General features: G+C 40.9%; 1 protein-coding gene across 4 annotated transcripts in view; it reads right to left on the bottom strand.

Moving 5' to 3' along the window:
* dock10 (dedicator of cytokinesis 10) overlaps positions 1–15,653 on the bottom strand; it is a 341,361-nt gene that overhangs the window by 131,195 nt on the left and 194,513 nt on the right. For all 4 annotated transcript variants that reach the window (XM_060834855.1, XM_060834853.1, XM_060834857.1 and 1 more), the window contains exons 8-9: positions 1,682–1,877; positions 1,149–1,225 (exon numbers count right to left, since the gene is read on the bottom strand). In XM_060834855.1, the coding sequence (XP_060690838.1) occupies positions 1,149–1,225; positions 1,682–1,877 (273 nt within the window). The remainder of the gene's footprint in view (positions 1–1,148; positions 1,226–1,681; positions 1,878–15,653) is intronic.

Raw genomic sequence — 15,653 nt, 5'->3', positions numbered from 1 at the left:
CACTTTAGGACTTGATGGCTCTTAAAAAATAAGATTCTGCATTGATAATGTTTCATGGTATAGTTAAGAGTGGTAACTTGATGCAGTTTTTAATCTGTTTGTCATAAAATATATCATTTGATTTGTTTAATTGTCTTACTCACCACTGCAAGTATCTTGATTTAAATTTATTGAAAATGATTTTAAAAACCAACGCAGAACATTTACCAGTTATATTGACATATAATAGTAGCAACTTAGTCAATTTATCACACATATTGAAAACTTACTAAGACATGTTTAATTTTTGGAACCTCAGCAAAAGCCTGCAAAAGAGCGCTATTAAAAGTCAGTCTTAAATGTGGTCATTTTTATCGGGAGTAAGGAATGGCTGGCTCATTTTTGGAGGTGTGGACAGGTTCGAGGACAGTTTTTGTAAGGTACTATAAAAGACTGTAGAAAGTCAAGTTGCACTGAAAGTAATTGCGATTAAAATTCTGCCATGTCTGAAGGTCTTAAAAGCTCAATTCCTGGCAGAGAAGATGGTGTCCATGTAAATAATTGTCCATGAAAACCTTAAAGATGTTCATTTTAATACAATAAATTGGCCAATAAATGTTCAAATTCTGACAGGGCAAGGTAGAGTTCCATATCTAATAGGATAATAATGATTCACAATTAAAACTCATCACTACTGTGGTATATCTGCATTGCATAAAATAGGCATCGTTAAGATACTTCTCTGTGGAAAAATTATGTTAACAGTTATGGAATAAATGACAAAATTTGATTTCACCTATGCCACGTAAAGTTTTTGACCACTAACAAGTTTTCTTTTAAAAGAATCATCCCAACTTGCAAGTCTGGATTCAAACTCTGAACCCACAAATGGCTGTTAAAAATACACAGCTGTCACCCAGTTTTGCCATAAGACTTTAAAGGTCATACCTAATTCTGATTGCAAAAAGTGGCCTTTTCAAATCTCAATTCAGTAACCAGCTCCGCTTCAATGTATTTTTCTCTGCACGAAAGTAATCATTATTTTTTCCTGTGTAAAATGTTCTTTTTTTTATCATTTAATCCTTGGCTAACAGTGGATTTGGTGTGACTTTATCAACACAGCAATTGGAGGTCAGAAGAAGAAGGCATTGCCCCTGAGTTATCTTTACCTTTGCTAATTCTGGATGGATGGCGTCCTCAGTGGAATCAGTTACATCACTTGAGCTAACATCTGTCACTTCATCCTCTGTGAAATAATGAAGTAAATCAAACAGAGTCTGTGTAATGTGTTAACTTAATCAATTTAGCAAGCTTCAACTATTTCTTGCTGAATTGCACCAAAACATATGCATAATCAGCTAAAGAATTTACAAATAGGATGAAACCGGAACGGTTAGCTAAAGCACATATTTAAAGGTATCAATAATTGGAGCATAGTTTACAATATAGTAAACAATTTTCCTAATTTAGCTCACTCCTAATTATGAGAGTAGTATTTTGGATTACCTTAAAATTGCTCTGCATTTTGAAATAAAGTACTTACTTCAGTTTTGTTTAATTTATTCTAATTATTCATAAATTATGATCATTAAGTAAAATACATACACATTATAGAATTTTATAGCTATGTGTTTTTAAAAAGATCTGAAATTAGACATCCTCACTTTGAACACGTAATGCTGCACATAGTGCATCAACTTACCCAGAGTTTCATCATGTTTGACATCTGTAAGGTCCACACTTTTTCTTTCCTGTATAGATCCTTCTGGATTGATCTGGAGGATTCGATTCAAGGTCGAAATCCAATCATCCATATCCTGCTCACTATCGGCTGCCAGCACAAAGTATGTCACGTTGTTCATTTGCAACTCAAAGGCATACCGACGAAGTTTACTGTTCTGGAAATTTTAAAAAAAAAGAAAGTAGAGAAAAAGAATGCATGAACTGGTCATTTTGATCCAATATGTAAGCATAAAATAACAAGGACAAGCAAACAGAATGATTTTGTTAATAAGCTTTGCATTTCACATTCAGAAATTACTAAACTTGCTCTTTGTTAATTAAATAAAGCCTTTTTAAACTGGCTCCTTCAAAAACGTAAGTTAATTTGGGTCTTGTAAGCAGTGGAGGGATCCTTTTTCAAATTAACCTTGTTGCAACCAACAGAGTAGGTGAGCGATTAAAGAAGGAGAGCTGTTTATTCCTCCTCACTTTAACAGTTTGGGTACCTCATCTGGAACCATCCTGAATTGGGAAACCTCATCTGGGGTATGGTCATAACAGTGTTAATGTAAAGAGTCCTGGTATTTTGACCCTATTGTTCAGCCTGGGTAATCTAATGGGTTCAGCATCCTTATGATAACTTTGAGGGGCTGCAGACAGAATTCCCAAGCATCTGGGGAGTCAGCACCTCTTCCAAAAGGTGGAATTGCTGATAGCTTCAAGTACTTATAGACACAGAGAAATACATGCCCAAATCCCTCCACTGGAAGAGTATTCTTCCCTCAACATTTGGGGTTGGACAGAGAGTGAAAATCAATATCCAATCACTTTATGCAAAACACTATTACTTTAGTGTAAATAACAGAAATGCATTATATAATTTGCAACGTGAATACATGTGACATAACAAAGGAAGGGACTATATCTTTCAGCTTTTTGTTACAAGCTGGGGAATAAATCTTTCATGTTTAGGTTCCATTTAACCTCGGACAAACATTCTGCAATTCTATCAACAGTAACATTCAATAGAAAAAACACTTTTTCTGTTATACACAAGTGTATGAAATAAGCATACTTCAAATAGTTACTTATATGACCATCACATGACAGAATAAGTGACGGTGATACTGCAAAGGTGATCCACAGTTACAATACTTCTTCATGGCATTGGGAAATGTTCACACACGGGGAAGGGCAAGAGAGTAATCTGACAAATATGAACTGAATCTGATTGTCTAGTCCAGGACATAGTCTCCTATAAATAAATTCTTTACAGATCATTATGGCTAGATATTCTTTTCTTCAATGTATCTTGTGGGGTATGATAGTGAGGGTATATTAAAAGAAAACAAATGACAGTACCAGAAACCAGAATCTAGTTGTGCTAAGAATGAAATATAAACCAGTTTTCTGACATTTCAACAATCCAAAATCAAAATCAGAGTTTCCATGGTTTCTCGGCCATAATGAAATAATCCACTGTGGACTCATTTCTATTGGAAAGCAGATTAGGCTTGCTTAAAGTATTTCTGGTTAATGCCCTTTACAAATGTCTTTAAATAATTCCATCCACTCGAATAAATTGCATCCAATTAAAAATCCAAACTATCATTGATCTAACTTTGTTCTCATTTTTGTCAGAATCCTTCTCATGTGTCAAGTGGTCTCAAATGCTAATCTTGATAGATGTCTGATCTGCTTTTTCAAAGTTGCAAGTGACTGGAAGGATTTGTAACATAATACTTAGTATCCCAGACTGTTTTTGCTCTGACTGCTTCATATACATCATCAAGTGTCGGTTTTAATTTGAACAGTTGTCCCACCATGATTTTATTTCCACCATCTGTGTCGGTTTATGAAAGCTAACCACAGTTATTGTGCTTTTGTCTATCAGTCTACAATGTGAGATCAGTATTTTGTCTTGAATGATACAACAATCTTGCATACTGACAGTCACTGCCTTCTATTTGCCGACTTGAGTTGATTTGACGGCAATGCAGACAAACAAATAGCATTTTCGCCAGCCCCACTTTGATTTCCAGCTCCACACTTATGCCATTCTTGTTCTTCTTGCTTGACTGGATTCAGTCAACGAAGTTTTGTACTATCAGTGGAACCTCATCCCACAGTTTAACATGGTCAGGATTTCCTGCCCCTGTGCAACAGAGCTCAATTCTTTGGAGGCAAGTAGTCAGAAACCATGACTGGTGAAATAAAGTGGGTGTGGGGAAGGACGGGAGAAGCACAGCTACAGTGTAAAAGGTGGCATGAACTTGGAATAGGGAAAGAAGAGTGACATTGGCAACTTTATGAATAACTTTTAAAACTTTCGAACATCAGCAATGGCAATAAAGCAATAGATATCTAAAACTATCTTCAAATCGTTGACGTAAAATTAGAGACAGCCTTGCAAATTTGCCACAAGGATGGTGGCATGGTATTGTTAAAGCCAGTTATGCTCGCCAAATGTAAAAATGTTTTGAAGAATAAAAAAACGTTAATAGCTATGAAAAATTGCAGAAAGTGCTGAGGTGTCTGTCAGAAACGTGTTCAAAAGATTCAGATAAGTAATGCCTGGAAAACTGCTAGCAGAATGGGCAAAGAATCAACATAGTGACAGAACATGAATACTATAGGCAGCACATTTTTGAGAAAACAGGAATATGATGCAAACAAGAGAAAGAAACTGAGGTGTGCAAATAAACAGGGAGATCCGGGGTTTGACTATATCAGATGCAGTAAGACTAATCCTTTAAAAGGCCAATTGAAGTGTAATAGATTGAAGTGTGGGAATTATGAGTTGGTTCACTTGTTAGCAGCAATTGGAGAAAATTATTACATTTTGGACGCTCCATTATAGAGGATAGATTATTTCTATAAACAACAGAGTATATATTTAGCAGCATGATGCCAGTGTCAGGGAAAGCACAATTCAGAGGAGTGGCCGGAAATCTGAGACTGACTTCTACTCCAGCAGAGAAGGCAGATGAGATTTAATACAGGAATCAGTGTAGAGCAGTTTAAAAAAAGTGACAAAGGCAATGAACAGTCTCCTGTGTTGCAAATGCAAATGGGACCACAGGCAATCCCTGAAGGGGAGATGATTATGGAAGGTAAACTGAAGGTAGGTCCAGAGTAACAGAAGATCAGCCTGGTTGCCCCTGTGAATGGGAATGAAAGGGGTAGGGAACCAGGTTAGAAAGGCCACTGATAGGGAAGATTGGAGGAAGAGTATGACCTTATGGCGATCATACTTTGAGTGGGTGCAGGAGATCTTAAAGCAGATTTTCCCCTTGCCTGAAACCAGCCTACTCAATGAAAGCTTCCCAGCTACCTATTTGGCATGGAACTGCCAACAGCAAGTGGGAGTGGAATGAAGTGCTTAAGCGGCCAGCCTATGCCTCTATTAACCCTACTAATTGCTACGTGCTGTATTTCATGAGCCCCACTCCCAGATAGAGTGAGGACCTTAGTATTCCATCTATTCTGGGCTTTAGAATTATATAGCATAGAAACAGGCCCTCTGGCCCACCACATCTACACTGATCAACAAATATAAAACTACATTAATCCAATTTACCCACACTTAATCCACAGCCTACTGTGCCCTGGCATTTTAGGGGGTCATCAAACTGTTTCTTAAATGTCGTGATAGCACCTGCCTCCTCCACCCTCTCAGGCAGTGCATTTCATTTTCTACCATCCTCTAGGTGAAAAATATTCCTCCAATCTCCTCTAAACCACTTACACTTCACTTAAACTTGTACCATCTGATCTTAGACATGAATACTATGTGGATAAGATTCTCATGAGCTATCTTGTCTGTGCCTCTCAAGATTTTGTATTCCTCAATAAGATCCTCCCTCAGCGTCCTCTCCGTCAAGGAAAACAAAACTAGTCTAAACAGTCTCTCCTCATCACTGGGACTTTTCAGTACAAGCAACATCCTGGTGAAACTCCTCTGCACCCTCTCCAAAGCAATCATATTCTTTCCACAAAATGGTGACCAGTATTGCACATATGACCTAATTAATGTTGCATAAAGTTGTAACAAGACTTTCTTGCTCCTATATTCTTCACCCCAGCTAATGAAGGCAAGCATCCCTTATGCCTTTTTCACGACCCTGTCTACCTGTGTTGAAGCCTGCAGGGATCAATGGACTTGTACACCAATGTCCCTTTGTTTCTCCCAAATCCCTAAGAACCTATTATTCATTGCGCATATCCTTCCCTATTAGGCCTCCTAAAATGTACCATCTTGCACTTAACGGGATTAAATTCTATCTGTCATTACTCTGCCCAATTTACCAGCTGATCAATATCACTCTGTAGCCTGAGACTATTCTCCTCACTATCAATAACACCACCAATTTTTGTGATATCTACAAACTTACTAATTGTACTGTCTACATTCTCATCCAAGTCGTCAATGTAAATAACAAACGGCGAGGGTCCCAGCACCGAACCATGTAGTACACTGCTGATCATAGGCTTCCAATTACAAAAACACCCCTCCACCATTATCCTTTGCCGCTTATTTGAAAGCCAGTTTGCCAACTTGCCTTGGATCCCATAACATCTTACCTCTTGGACCAACCTCCCATTTGGGATTTGCCAAAGAACTTACTGAAGTCCGTGTAAACCACATCAACTGTATTATTCTCATCAATATATTTAGTTACTTTTCAAAAAACTCAATTACATTAGTCAGACAGGATCTCCCTCAAACAATTCATCCTGACCATTTGTGATTAATCCCTGCCTTTCCAAGTATTGCTTAATCCTGTCCTTCAGAATTTGTTCCAAAAATTTCTCTACCACTTATGTCAGACTAACTGTCTGGAATTGCCTGGCCCACCCTTGCTGCTGTTCTTGAACAAAAGAACCACATTAGCCATCATCCAGTTATCTGGCACTTCACTGTCACCAGCAAAATATTAAATCTATTCACCAAGGTCCCAACATTCTTCTCTTTTACCTCCCACAGCAGCCTGGGATTTATGCACTCTAAAACATTGAATATATCCTCCTCATTACCAATCTTAAACTGGTCCAGAGTCTCACCATCCTAACTGAAATCCCTGGAAACAATATCTTTCTCCTTTGTGAATACAGATGAGAAACATTCATTTAAGACCTCACCCACATCCTCTGGCTCCATGCACAAATTGCTCTAGAGGTCTCTAATAGGCCACGTTATTTTGCTGGTAATCCTATTACTCTTCACATGCTTATAAACTATCTTGGATTTTCTTTATTCTAATCTGGCAAAGATATGTTGTGGCCTGTCTTTGCCCCCCTAATTTATTTTCTTTCTGTGCCAGTAGATGTATGTATGGCAGCCTTAAGTGGACAAAATGTATGATGCCATTCTTAATACGTTATATCTCATCCCTTCTTTGTTCAGAAGGATGGTATGTTTCTATAGTTTGTTTCCAAAACTGTAAACAATAAATATTACTTGAACATTCAACTCTACCAGCAACACAATCATGGATGCAAACTTTAATATTACTTTATGAATGTGCTCAGCAATAAACAATTAGAAGAAAGATTTCTTAAATAACTGAAAATAGTCCCATTTGAAACATAACCGACTGATATGTGCTGGACATTTTATTTCATCACCTGACATCAGGTGTGATGCCATTTAACTCCTTTTTACGTGAGAGATTGAACTTGGAATTGGATTCAATGCTTATGAATAGTGTCTTCAATGTTTTGAAGAATGATGTGTTTTGTGTGAGGATTTGCTGCTGTGCTTAGACAGATCATGAACCATTTTGTTTTGGTCACAGGAAATGGCTGGCTGTTGTATGGAATTGTTTGCTTTTGAACATGACCATCGTATTTCACAAGCACTTTACCTCCCTGTTGGGGTAGTGTAGCTCTGAATTTCACATGTCACTCTGTGTTTAATTTCACATAATTCTTTTCTGTATGCTTTTGGACATGAAATGGGCACTTGTCACCACTGGTGTAAGACTGAGAGCAGATTGGGATGTGCATGGTGCTTGCATATATCAGCTTTCAGCTTGCCAATACCAGTGAATTGGCCAACATACAATCCAAGAATTTTGTTGATGTGTGTAGGAATCATGCAGTGACAGCAATTGCATGCACACCTATTGATGAGTGGAAACCGATAAGCATAATACATTTTCCAGCTATCACATCAAATACAGTACTTGTGTCTTGGTGAGATTGGGATTCCCAAAGTCCTGAGAACCTTCAGGGGTTCATCACTGTTGTAAGGGAACATTTGAGTAGTTTCTGGTTCTTAAAGAATGGGGAAATCCTAAAGTTTATTGAAAGTTCCCATGACAGTTGAAATAACACCACAGAAGCCAGTATCTTGTCACCTAGTCACACTTTATTTATACGTGGAGAATCCTTAATACTGATCCAGCACCCTCAGAGCCAGCTCTCAGATTGAGAAGGACTGATGCTCCTGTTCTTATCTGTCAGCCAGGGCTCCCTGATGGGGGCTGTTAATTTGGTCCAGTCAGGGAACTCATATTCTATGAGGTCCACTTGGCCAACCTTGTTACAATCACGACAACAGTGACAGAAACTCCTGTATCTCTGAGAGCAGGGAAAGGTCCCTGATTGGTTATTTCCAGCAGACAACAAAAACGTATGGCTATATTCACTGACCATTTTGCTGTGCTATGCATATGATTGTTAGCCCCAACATAATGGCTCTAGATTCTGAAGGCAACAGTAATCATGCTTACTTGGAAACCTCTTGATAGCTTCTGTCTTTCCTTCAGCGCCGCTCAGTATAGTTGGCTAGGTATACAATCTTTGATTATTTATGCTTTGATATCCTATTTCAGTAAAGTCACATGTGGTTGCTTGTTGTTTCAATGGCATGCAAAATTCATCAATTGTCTCATTTGCTTCTTGTTTCGTACATCAGAAGACAATTGCTTTCTACACTGTAGTCTCCTTGGCATGAAATAGGTCATTAATAGATTTGCGATGAGTCATAGTTATTTTGCTCAATAAATATTTCATCAACATCTCCCAATTCTTCATTTCACAGTGGAGCAGTAAGACATTTCAATTGAAAAGTCTGCCATCACACCTTTGAAATCACTGCTGTCATGTTTCTAACAAGGCAATGCAGATGATGGTCTGAGGAAGGGTCCCTGGACATCAAACGTTAACTCTGCTTTCTTTTCATAGATGCTGCCCAGACCTGTTGAGTTTCTCCAGCAATTTTGGTTTCTTTTATATTTTGCATTTAGAGTCATAGAGAGGTACAGCATGGAAACAGACCCTTTGGTCCAACTCGTCCACACTGACCAGATATCCTAACCCAACCTAGTCCCAACTGTCAGCACCCAGTCCATATCCCTCCAAACCCTTCCTATTCATATACCCATCCAGATGCCATTTAAATGATGCATTTGTACCAGCCTCCACCACTTTCTCTGGCAGCTCATTCCATACATGTACCACCCTCTGAGTGAAAACGTTGTCTCTTAGGTCTCTTTTGTATCTTTCCCCTCTCACCCTAAATCTATACCCTCTAGTTCCGGACTTCCTGACCCCAGGGAAAAGATTTTGCCTATTTATCCTATCCATGCCCTTCATGATTTTGTAAACCTCTATAAGGTCACCTCTCAGCGTCCGACGCTCCAGGGAAAACAGCCCCAGCCTGTTCAACCTCTCCCTGTACCTCAAATCCTCCAACCCTGGCAACATCCTTGTAAATCTTTTCTGAACCCTTTCAGATTTCAATTACCCTTTCCCAATTCTTTGCTTTTTTTTGTTGTTATTGTAGATGAGGGGTTTGAATGCGCATCAAAATATGGTAGATAGGCCATTGAAAATGTCACATTATTCAGCAATGTAGCAAGATTGTGTCACTGAGGATCTGGGATCATGTGCTTTTCAAATAAAAGTTTATCTGTAATAAGTTGAGTTTTTTGATTGAATGGTTGTTTTTGCAAGATCAGTGTGTACCTGTATTTGATACAGACTCTCTTGATCCTAAGCTAAAGCCAAAATAACCCTGTGTGTGCTGTCATAATCATGAGCCAATTGTCCCAAAACTATGGACATAACAAACTTCAATTGCAGCATGTTTTTTATCTGAAAGACAGGCAGCAAATGATTGCTAATACAAATTCAATGGCTACCAGGACAGGAGTTCCGGGAAGTTACACTTGAAGGTGTCCCAGATGTGCCTAGAGGAGCAATGTTCTACAAACTGAACTGTAATCTCCTGTGAGTATCTCAACCTATGATTGTTATAGGAGAAAAGACTGCAGTCAAGGCAAAATAAATGTCTGGGGTTATATATGAGTGAGAACCAAGACCTGTGTTTGCTGGTGTAGGCCCCAGGACTCGTGTATACTAGTCATAACAAATTGGGGAAGCTCATCCAAGGACAAGTCACGACAGGATAGATAAAACCTACAACAACACAATCCCTTCATTCCCATCTTTCTGCAGAAAACCAATGACATTGCAGACTAATGGAGAACCTGCCTCAGGTTGATTTTCCATGGAAGTGGCTGGCCTTTATTGGCTGTTGGGTTTTACATCCACTACATGGTAGTACGAGATAAAACAAAAACTGCAGATGCTGGAATACAAAATAGACGAGCAGGAGGCTGGAAGAACACAGCAAGCCAGCAGCACCAGGAGGTGGAGAAGTCGACATTTTGGGTGTAACCCTTTTTCAGGACTGAGGTGGGTGTAGTGGGGAGCTGCAGATAAATGGGGAGGTGGGGGCAGGGTGGTGAAGTGGGGATAGGTGAAGATAGGTAGAGATTACAACCTGGTTAGTCAATGGGAGAAATGAATCCGGTTGGTGGCGGGGAGCAGTGGAAGGGAGGGGGAGGGGCTGAGAAGGGAGTCAGTGGATGGGGAGGGAGGTTATTTGAAATTGGAGAACTCAATATTGAGTCCTCTGGGCCATAGGGTGCACAGGCGGAAGACAAGGTGTTGTCCTCCAATAGGAGCTGTGGTTTGTTTTGGCAATGGAAACCAAGGATGGTCATGTCAGAAAGGGAGTGATTGGGGGAATTGAAATGGACGGTGACTGGGAGGTCAGGTCAGCCCCTGCAGGCCTAGTCAAGATGCTCGGTGAAGCATTCCCTAAGTTTGTGCTTGTCTACCTGATGTAGAGAAGACCACATCAGGAGCACCTGATGGAGTAAACCGGGATGGAAGAGAGGCAGGTGAATCTCTGTCTCACCTGAAAGGGCTGTTTGGGGTCCTGGATGGAGGTATGGAAGGGGTGGTGTACCCCCCACCACCAAGAGCATCTGCCCCTCCCACTCCTTCCACAAGGACCATTCCCTCTGACAGTCCTTGTTCATGCCACCCCTGCCACCGAACCTCCAGTACCTTCCCCCTGCACCTAGAAAAGATGCAAAACCTGCTGCTACACCATCATCCCTGCCTCCAACCAGGGCCCCAAACAGCCCTTCCAGGTGAGACAGAGGTTCACCTGCCTCTCTTCCATCCCCGTTTAGCCCATCAGGTGCTCCTGATGTGGTCTTCTCTACATCGGGTAGACAAGCACAAACTTAGGGGATGCTTCACCGAGCATCACGACTAGGCCTACAGGGGCTGACCTGACCTCCCAGTCACCGCCCATTTCAATTCCCCAATCATTCCCTTTCCAACATGACCATCCTTGGCGTCCTCCATTGTCAAAACAAATCACAGCTCCTACTGGAGGAACCACATCTTATTTTCCTCCTGGGCACCCTACAACCCAGAGGACTCAACATTGAGTTGTCGAATTTCAAATAACCTCCCTCCCTATCTCCTGACTCCCATCCCAGCCCGTCTCCTTCCCTTCCACTGCTCCCTGCCGCTGACCGGATTCATTTCTCCCATTGACCAACCAGGTCATACCCTCTACCTGTCTTCACCTATTCTCACTTCACCACCCTGTCCCCACCTCCTCCTTTATCTGCAGCTCCCCCCAAACCTACCACCAGTCCGGAAGAAGGGTTATACCTGAAACGTCGACTTCTGCACCTCCTGATGCTGCCTGGCTTGCTGTGCTCTCCGAGCCTCCTGCCTGTTTACATGGTAGTATGAACCATGGATTGGATATGAGAAGATCTTAAAAAGATCAGTGAAAGGGGATTTCTCTCCTTGTTACCTCACTATTAAATGCCTGATTATCAGTTATATCTATAGTCAGTAAGGTGAGTTAGGACAACCATGATTGAAAAATAAAACTACCCAAACAAAATGTTTCGCAAACTGTTACTTGTATCAACTGGCAGGCTCTCAAGGAAAAGATCAATCTCAAAAATGTATAAACATCTTTAAATTAGTGAGACTCAAATACATCCAATATATAAAAAGGTAGAGTGCCTTTTACATTATTGGAAGTGTGACCTTGTATGATAATGTGGAGTTATTTAATTATTTCCCATTTCTTTCAGTATATAAATCGATTGAGATCACAGTTCTAAAGCCTTATTTACTCAGGAAATTTTATGGGCTCTTGGCTCCAATCCAGCAGGATAACCATTTTAGAACTGCTTGCCATTATTTATGCTGTTAGTTCAAAGAGTCTATTTGCACAGAGAGTTCTTACTTTCCTTAAAGGAAAGTGCTGCTGTGTTCTGTTCATAAAGTGGACAATGTTCAAGTGGTGGATGAAGACAATGAGGGCGAGGATGTGGATGGAGTGAAAGTATCAGAGGGGATGGACTAAAGTGGTCAAGAGGTAAAACCTGAGAAATTGTACGTGGATGAGCCATTGATTGCTTCAAAAGGCATCAGTCTGGTCACTTCGGGCTTGGACTCCTGGAAATTTCACTTGCCAGTCATCTCTCGACAGGCGTGACTGCAAAGTTAGGATTAATCCCGCCAGATGATCCTACCTCTAATATGAAAATTCAGCCTAAAAGCTACAATGTTAACCAGATCAAATAAAAGAAAATGTTTTGTTCTCATATCATTTCCTGTAAGACGTGCCATGAAAGATGAAGGCCTTGGTATTTTTGATTTTTTTGTTCCAACTACGAAAATTTTGTTCCTACTTATAAATCTATTTTCAAGATAAATGTTGGACACTTACGCAGTGTGGCATACTCAAAAAAAATTCTGGATATTTCTAAGCACATAAGACAAATAAAAACGTTTTAAAAATTCTAATAAGAAACAGAAAGTATTGGTTGAAGAAGCGCTATTGACGCTTCTGTAGTGTGGCTGAAATGACAGCTTTTGACAAATCTGCTTGGCCTAACTGGAGTAACTTGTGGTCATACCGTCAATGTTTTTTTTCCATTGTGGCCTTCTGTATGTTTGATTTGTCACAGCTTGTTCAGCCAGCCCCCATGTTAGAAGATAAATGCCATGTTTTTGAGGTTACTGCATTTACGATCAGCAATCCAAAAAATGCAGTTTCAAACCCTGCTTCCTGCAACTTTATATCCATCGAAATTGTTAACAGTGGTATGCACAATTTCAATTGCAAATGAATTGCATTTGCATTAACCAACCTTCAATTCCAAATACAAAAGCTAAGAGCTCAAAAACAACTCTGAATGCTGGCCTTTAACCCTACCATAATGCAGTGGGCGTGAGTTTGTCATAATTTGTCAGACCCCTCCACCAAAAACATAATTTCATCACCAACCCATCTGCATTCCGCAGAGACCATTCCCTCTGTGACACCTCCATTCAGTTCATGCCCCTCCCACCAAATCACCCTCCACTTCCGGCACCTTCCCTTGCCACTGCACAAGGGGTAAAACCAGCTCCCAAACCTCCCCCCTCACCTCCATCCAAAGCCCCAAAGGATCACTTCACATCTGGCAGAGATTTTCTTGCTCATCAATCCACCTCATCTATTACATCTGTTGCTCTTTTTGTGGTCTCCTTGACATTGAGGAGACAGGACGTCAATTCATGGAGCGTTTCAGGGAACATTGCTGGTCCACACAAACCCAACAATCCCACCACCCTGTGGCTGACCACTTCAACTCCCCCTCCCACTCTGCCAAGGATATGCAAGTCGTGGGCCTCCTCCACTGCTAAATCCAAGCCACTCGACAACTGGAGGAAAACGTTTCATCTTCTGCCTCAGGACCCGACAGCCACACGGCATCAACATCAACTTCACCAGTTTCCAAATCTTCCCTCCCCCAACCTCATCCCAGTTCTAACCCTCCAACTTGGCACCGCCTTCTTGACGTGTCCTACCTATCCATCTTCCTTCCCGCTTATCTGCTCCCTCCTCCCCACTGACCTATCACCATTAACCGCCATCTGCATCCACCTATCGCCTTCCCACCTACCTGCCCATCCCACTCACCCCTTTCTTCCTCAGCCCTCTTCCCTCTCCACATTTCTGATGAAGGGCATAGGCCCAAAACGTTGACTCTCCTGCTCCTCAGATGCTGCCCCACCTGCTGTGCTTTTCCAACATCACATTTTCTGACTCTTCAACATCTGGAATGCTGACTTTCTCCTAACAAACTAACATGCTGCTACATTAACAGACAGTAACACCAGTATCCAACTGACAATATGGAAGCTTGCCCATTATGTCCTATACAAGCAAGCAGAAAATATCCGATCCAACTGATTATCACCCATCAGCCCCCACTCAATCATCAACAAAATGATGGAAGGGGCACAGTGGGGAAATCAAACAACACCAATTCAGTAGTAATCGTGTCACAAATACTCAGCTGAATTTCTGCCAGATCCAGTCTGTTCCTGTCCTCATTACAGTCTTGGTCCAACCACTGATCAAAGAGTTGAATTTAAGGCCTGGGTTTAAAGAAGATGTACAAGGAAAGCTTTTTACACAGAGGGTAGTAGGTCCCTGGAACACACTGCTAGGGGAGGTGGCAGAAGCAGATATATTAGCAAAGTTTAAAAGCATTTATACAGACACATAAACAGGCAGGGATTAGAGAGATGTGGACCATGTGCAGGCAGATGGGATTAGTTTAGAATGGCATCATGGTCAGCACAGACATGATGGGCTGAAGAGCCTGTTCCTTTGCTGTGCTGTTCTATGTTCTACGAGCATGACTGTCCATGACATCAAAGAAACACTTCACTGAGTATAGCAACAAGGGGCCCTACCAATACTAGACTAAATAGGAATTAGGAATAAACATTTCTCCAGTAGTTGAAGAACACAAAGCACAAAGGAAATTAGTTGGGATTACTGGAGGGCAATTATTTCAGCTTCAGGACACTTCTGCAAGAGTTCCTCAGGATTATGTCCTTAGTCAAACCATCTTCAGCTGCTTCATCAATAAATATCATAAGGTCAGAAGTGGGGATACTTGTTAATGATTGTACAAGGCTCAGTGTTGTTTGCAACTGCTCAGATCAGAAACTATGCAGAAAGACACAGGCAACATCCAGGCTTAGGCTAATAAGTGACAAGTAACACCCACACCACACTAGCACCAAGCAATAACTACCTGCAACGAGAGAGAATATAAACATCTTATCTTTACATTCAATGGTATTACCATTGTGGGTTCTCCTCCTTTCTCAATGTTCTGGTCACCAATGATCAGAAATTGAACTGGACCAGCCATTTAAAAAAATATGACTACGATTGCAGACCAAAGTCTTGGAATTCTGCAGTGAGAAGCTCATTTCCCAACTCCCCAAAATCTCTCTCTCATCAATGAAGACACAATTAGGAATGTGATGGATGACCACATCTTCAACAATATAGAAGATGTTTGACACTGTCCAGGACAAAGAATCTGGAGTCTAGCCACCATGTTAAACATTCATATCCTAGATCCCTGACATGGTATAGCAGCAGTGTGCACTATATACAAGATGCACCACAGCAATTTAGCAAGGTTTCTTCTACAGTACCTTGCAGACTCATGACCACTACAATGCTAAGCTACATGAAACACATTGGACATTGTAAGCTTCTGGTGAAGGGCTTATGCTCTCCTGCTCCTCGGATGCTGTCTGAC

Source organism: Hemiscyllium ocellatum, chromosome 13 (genome assembly GCF_020745735.1).
Source record: "Hemiscyllium ocellatum isolate sHemOce1 chromosome 13, sHemOce1.pat.X.cur, whole genome shotgun sequence".
In the NCBI taxonomy this organism is placed as follows: domain Eukaryota; kingdom Metazoa; phylum Chordata; class Chondrichthyes; order Orectolobiformes; family Hemiscylliidae; genus Hemiscyllium; species Hemiscyllium ocellatum.
The sequence above is the reverse complement of the archived record's forward strand: the minus strand, read 5'-3'. Positions and strand labels throughout refer to the sequence as shown.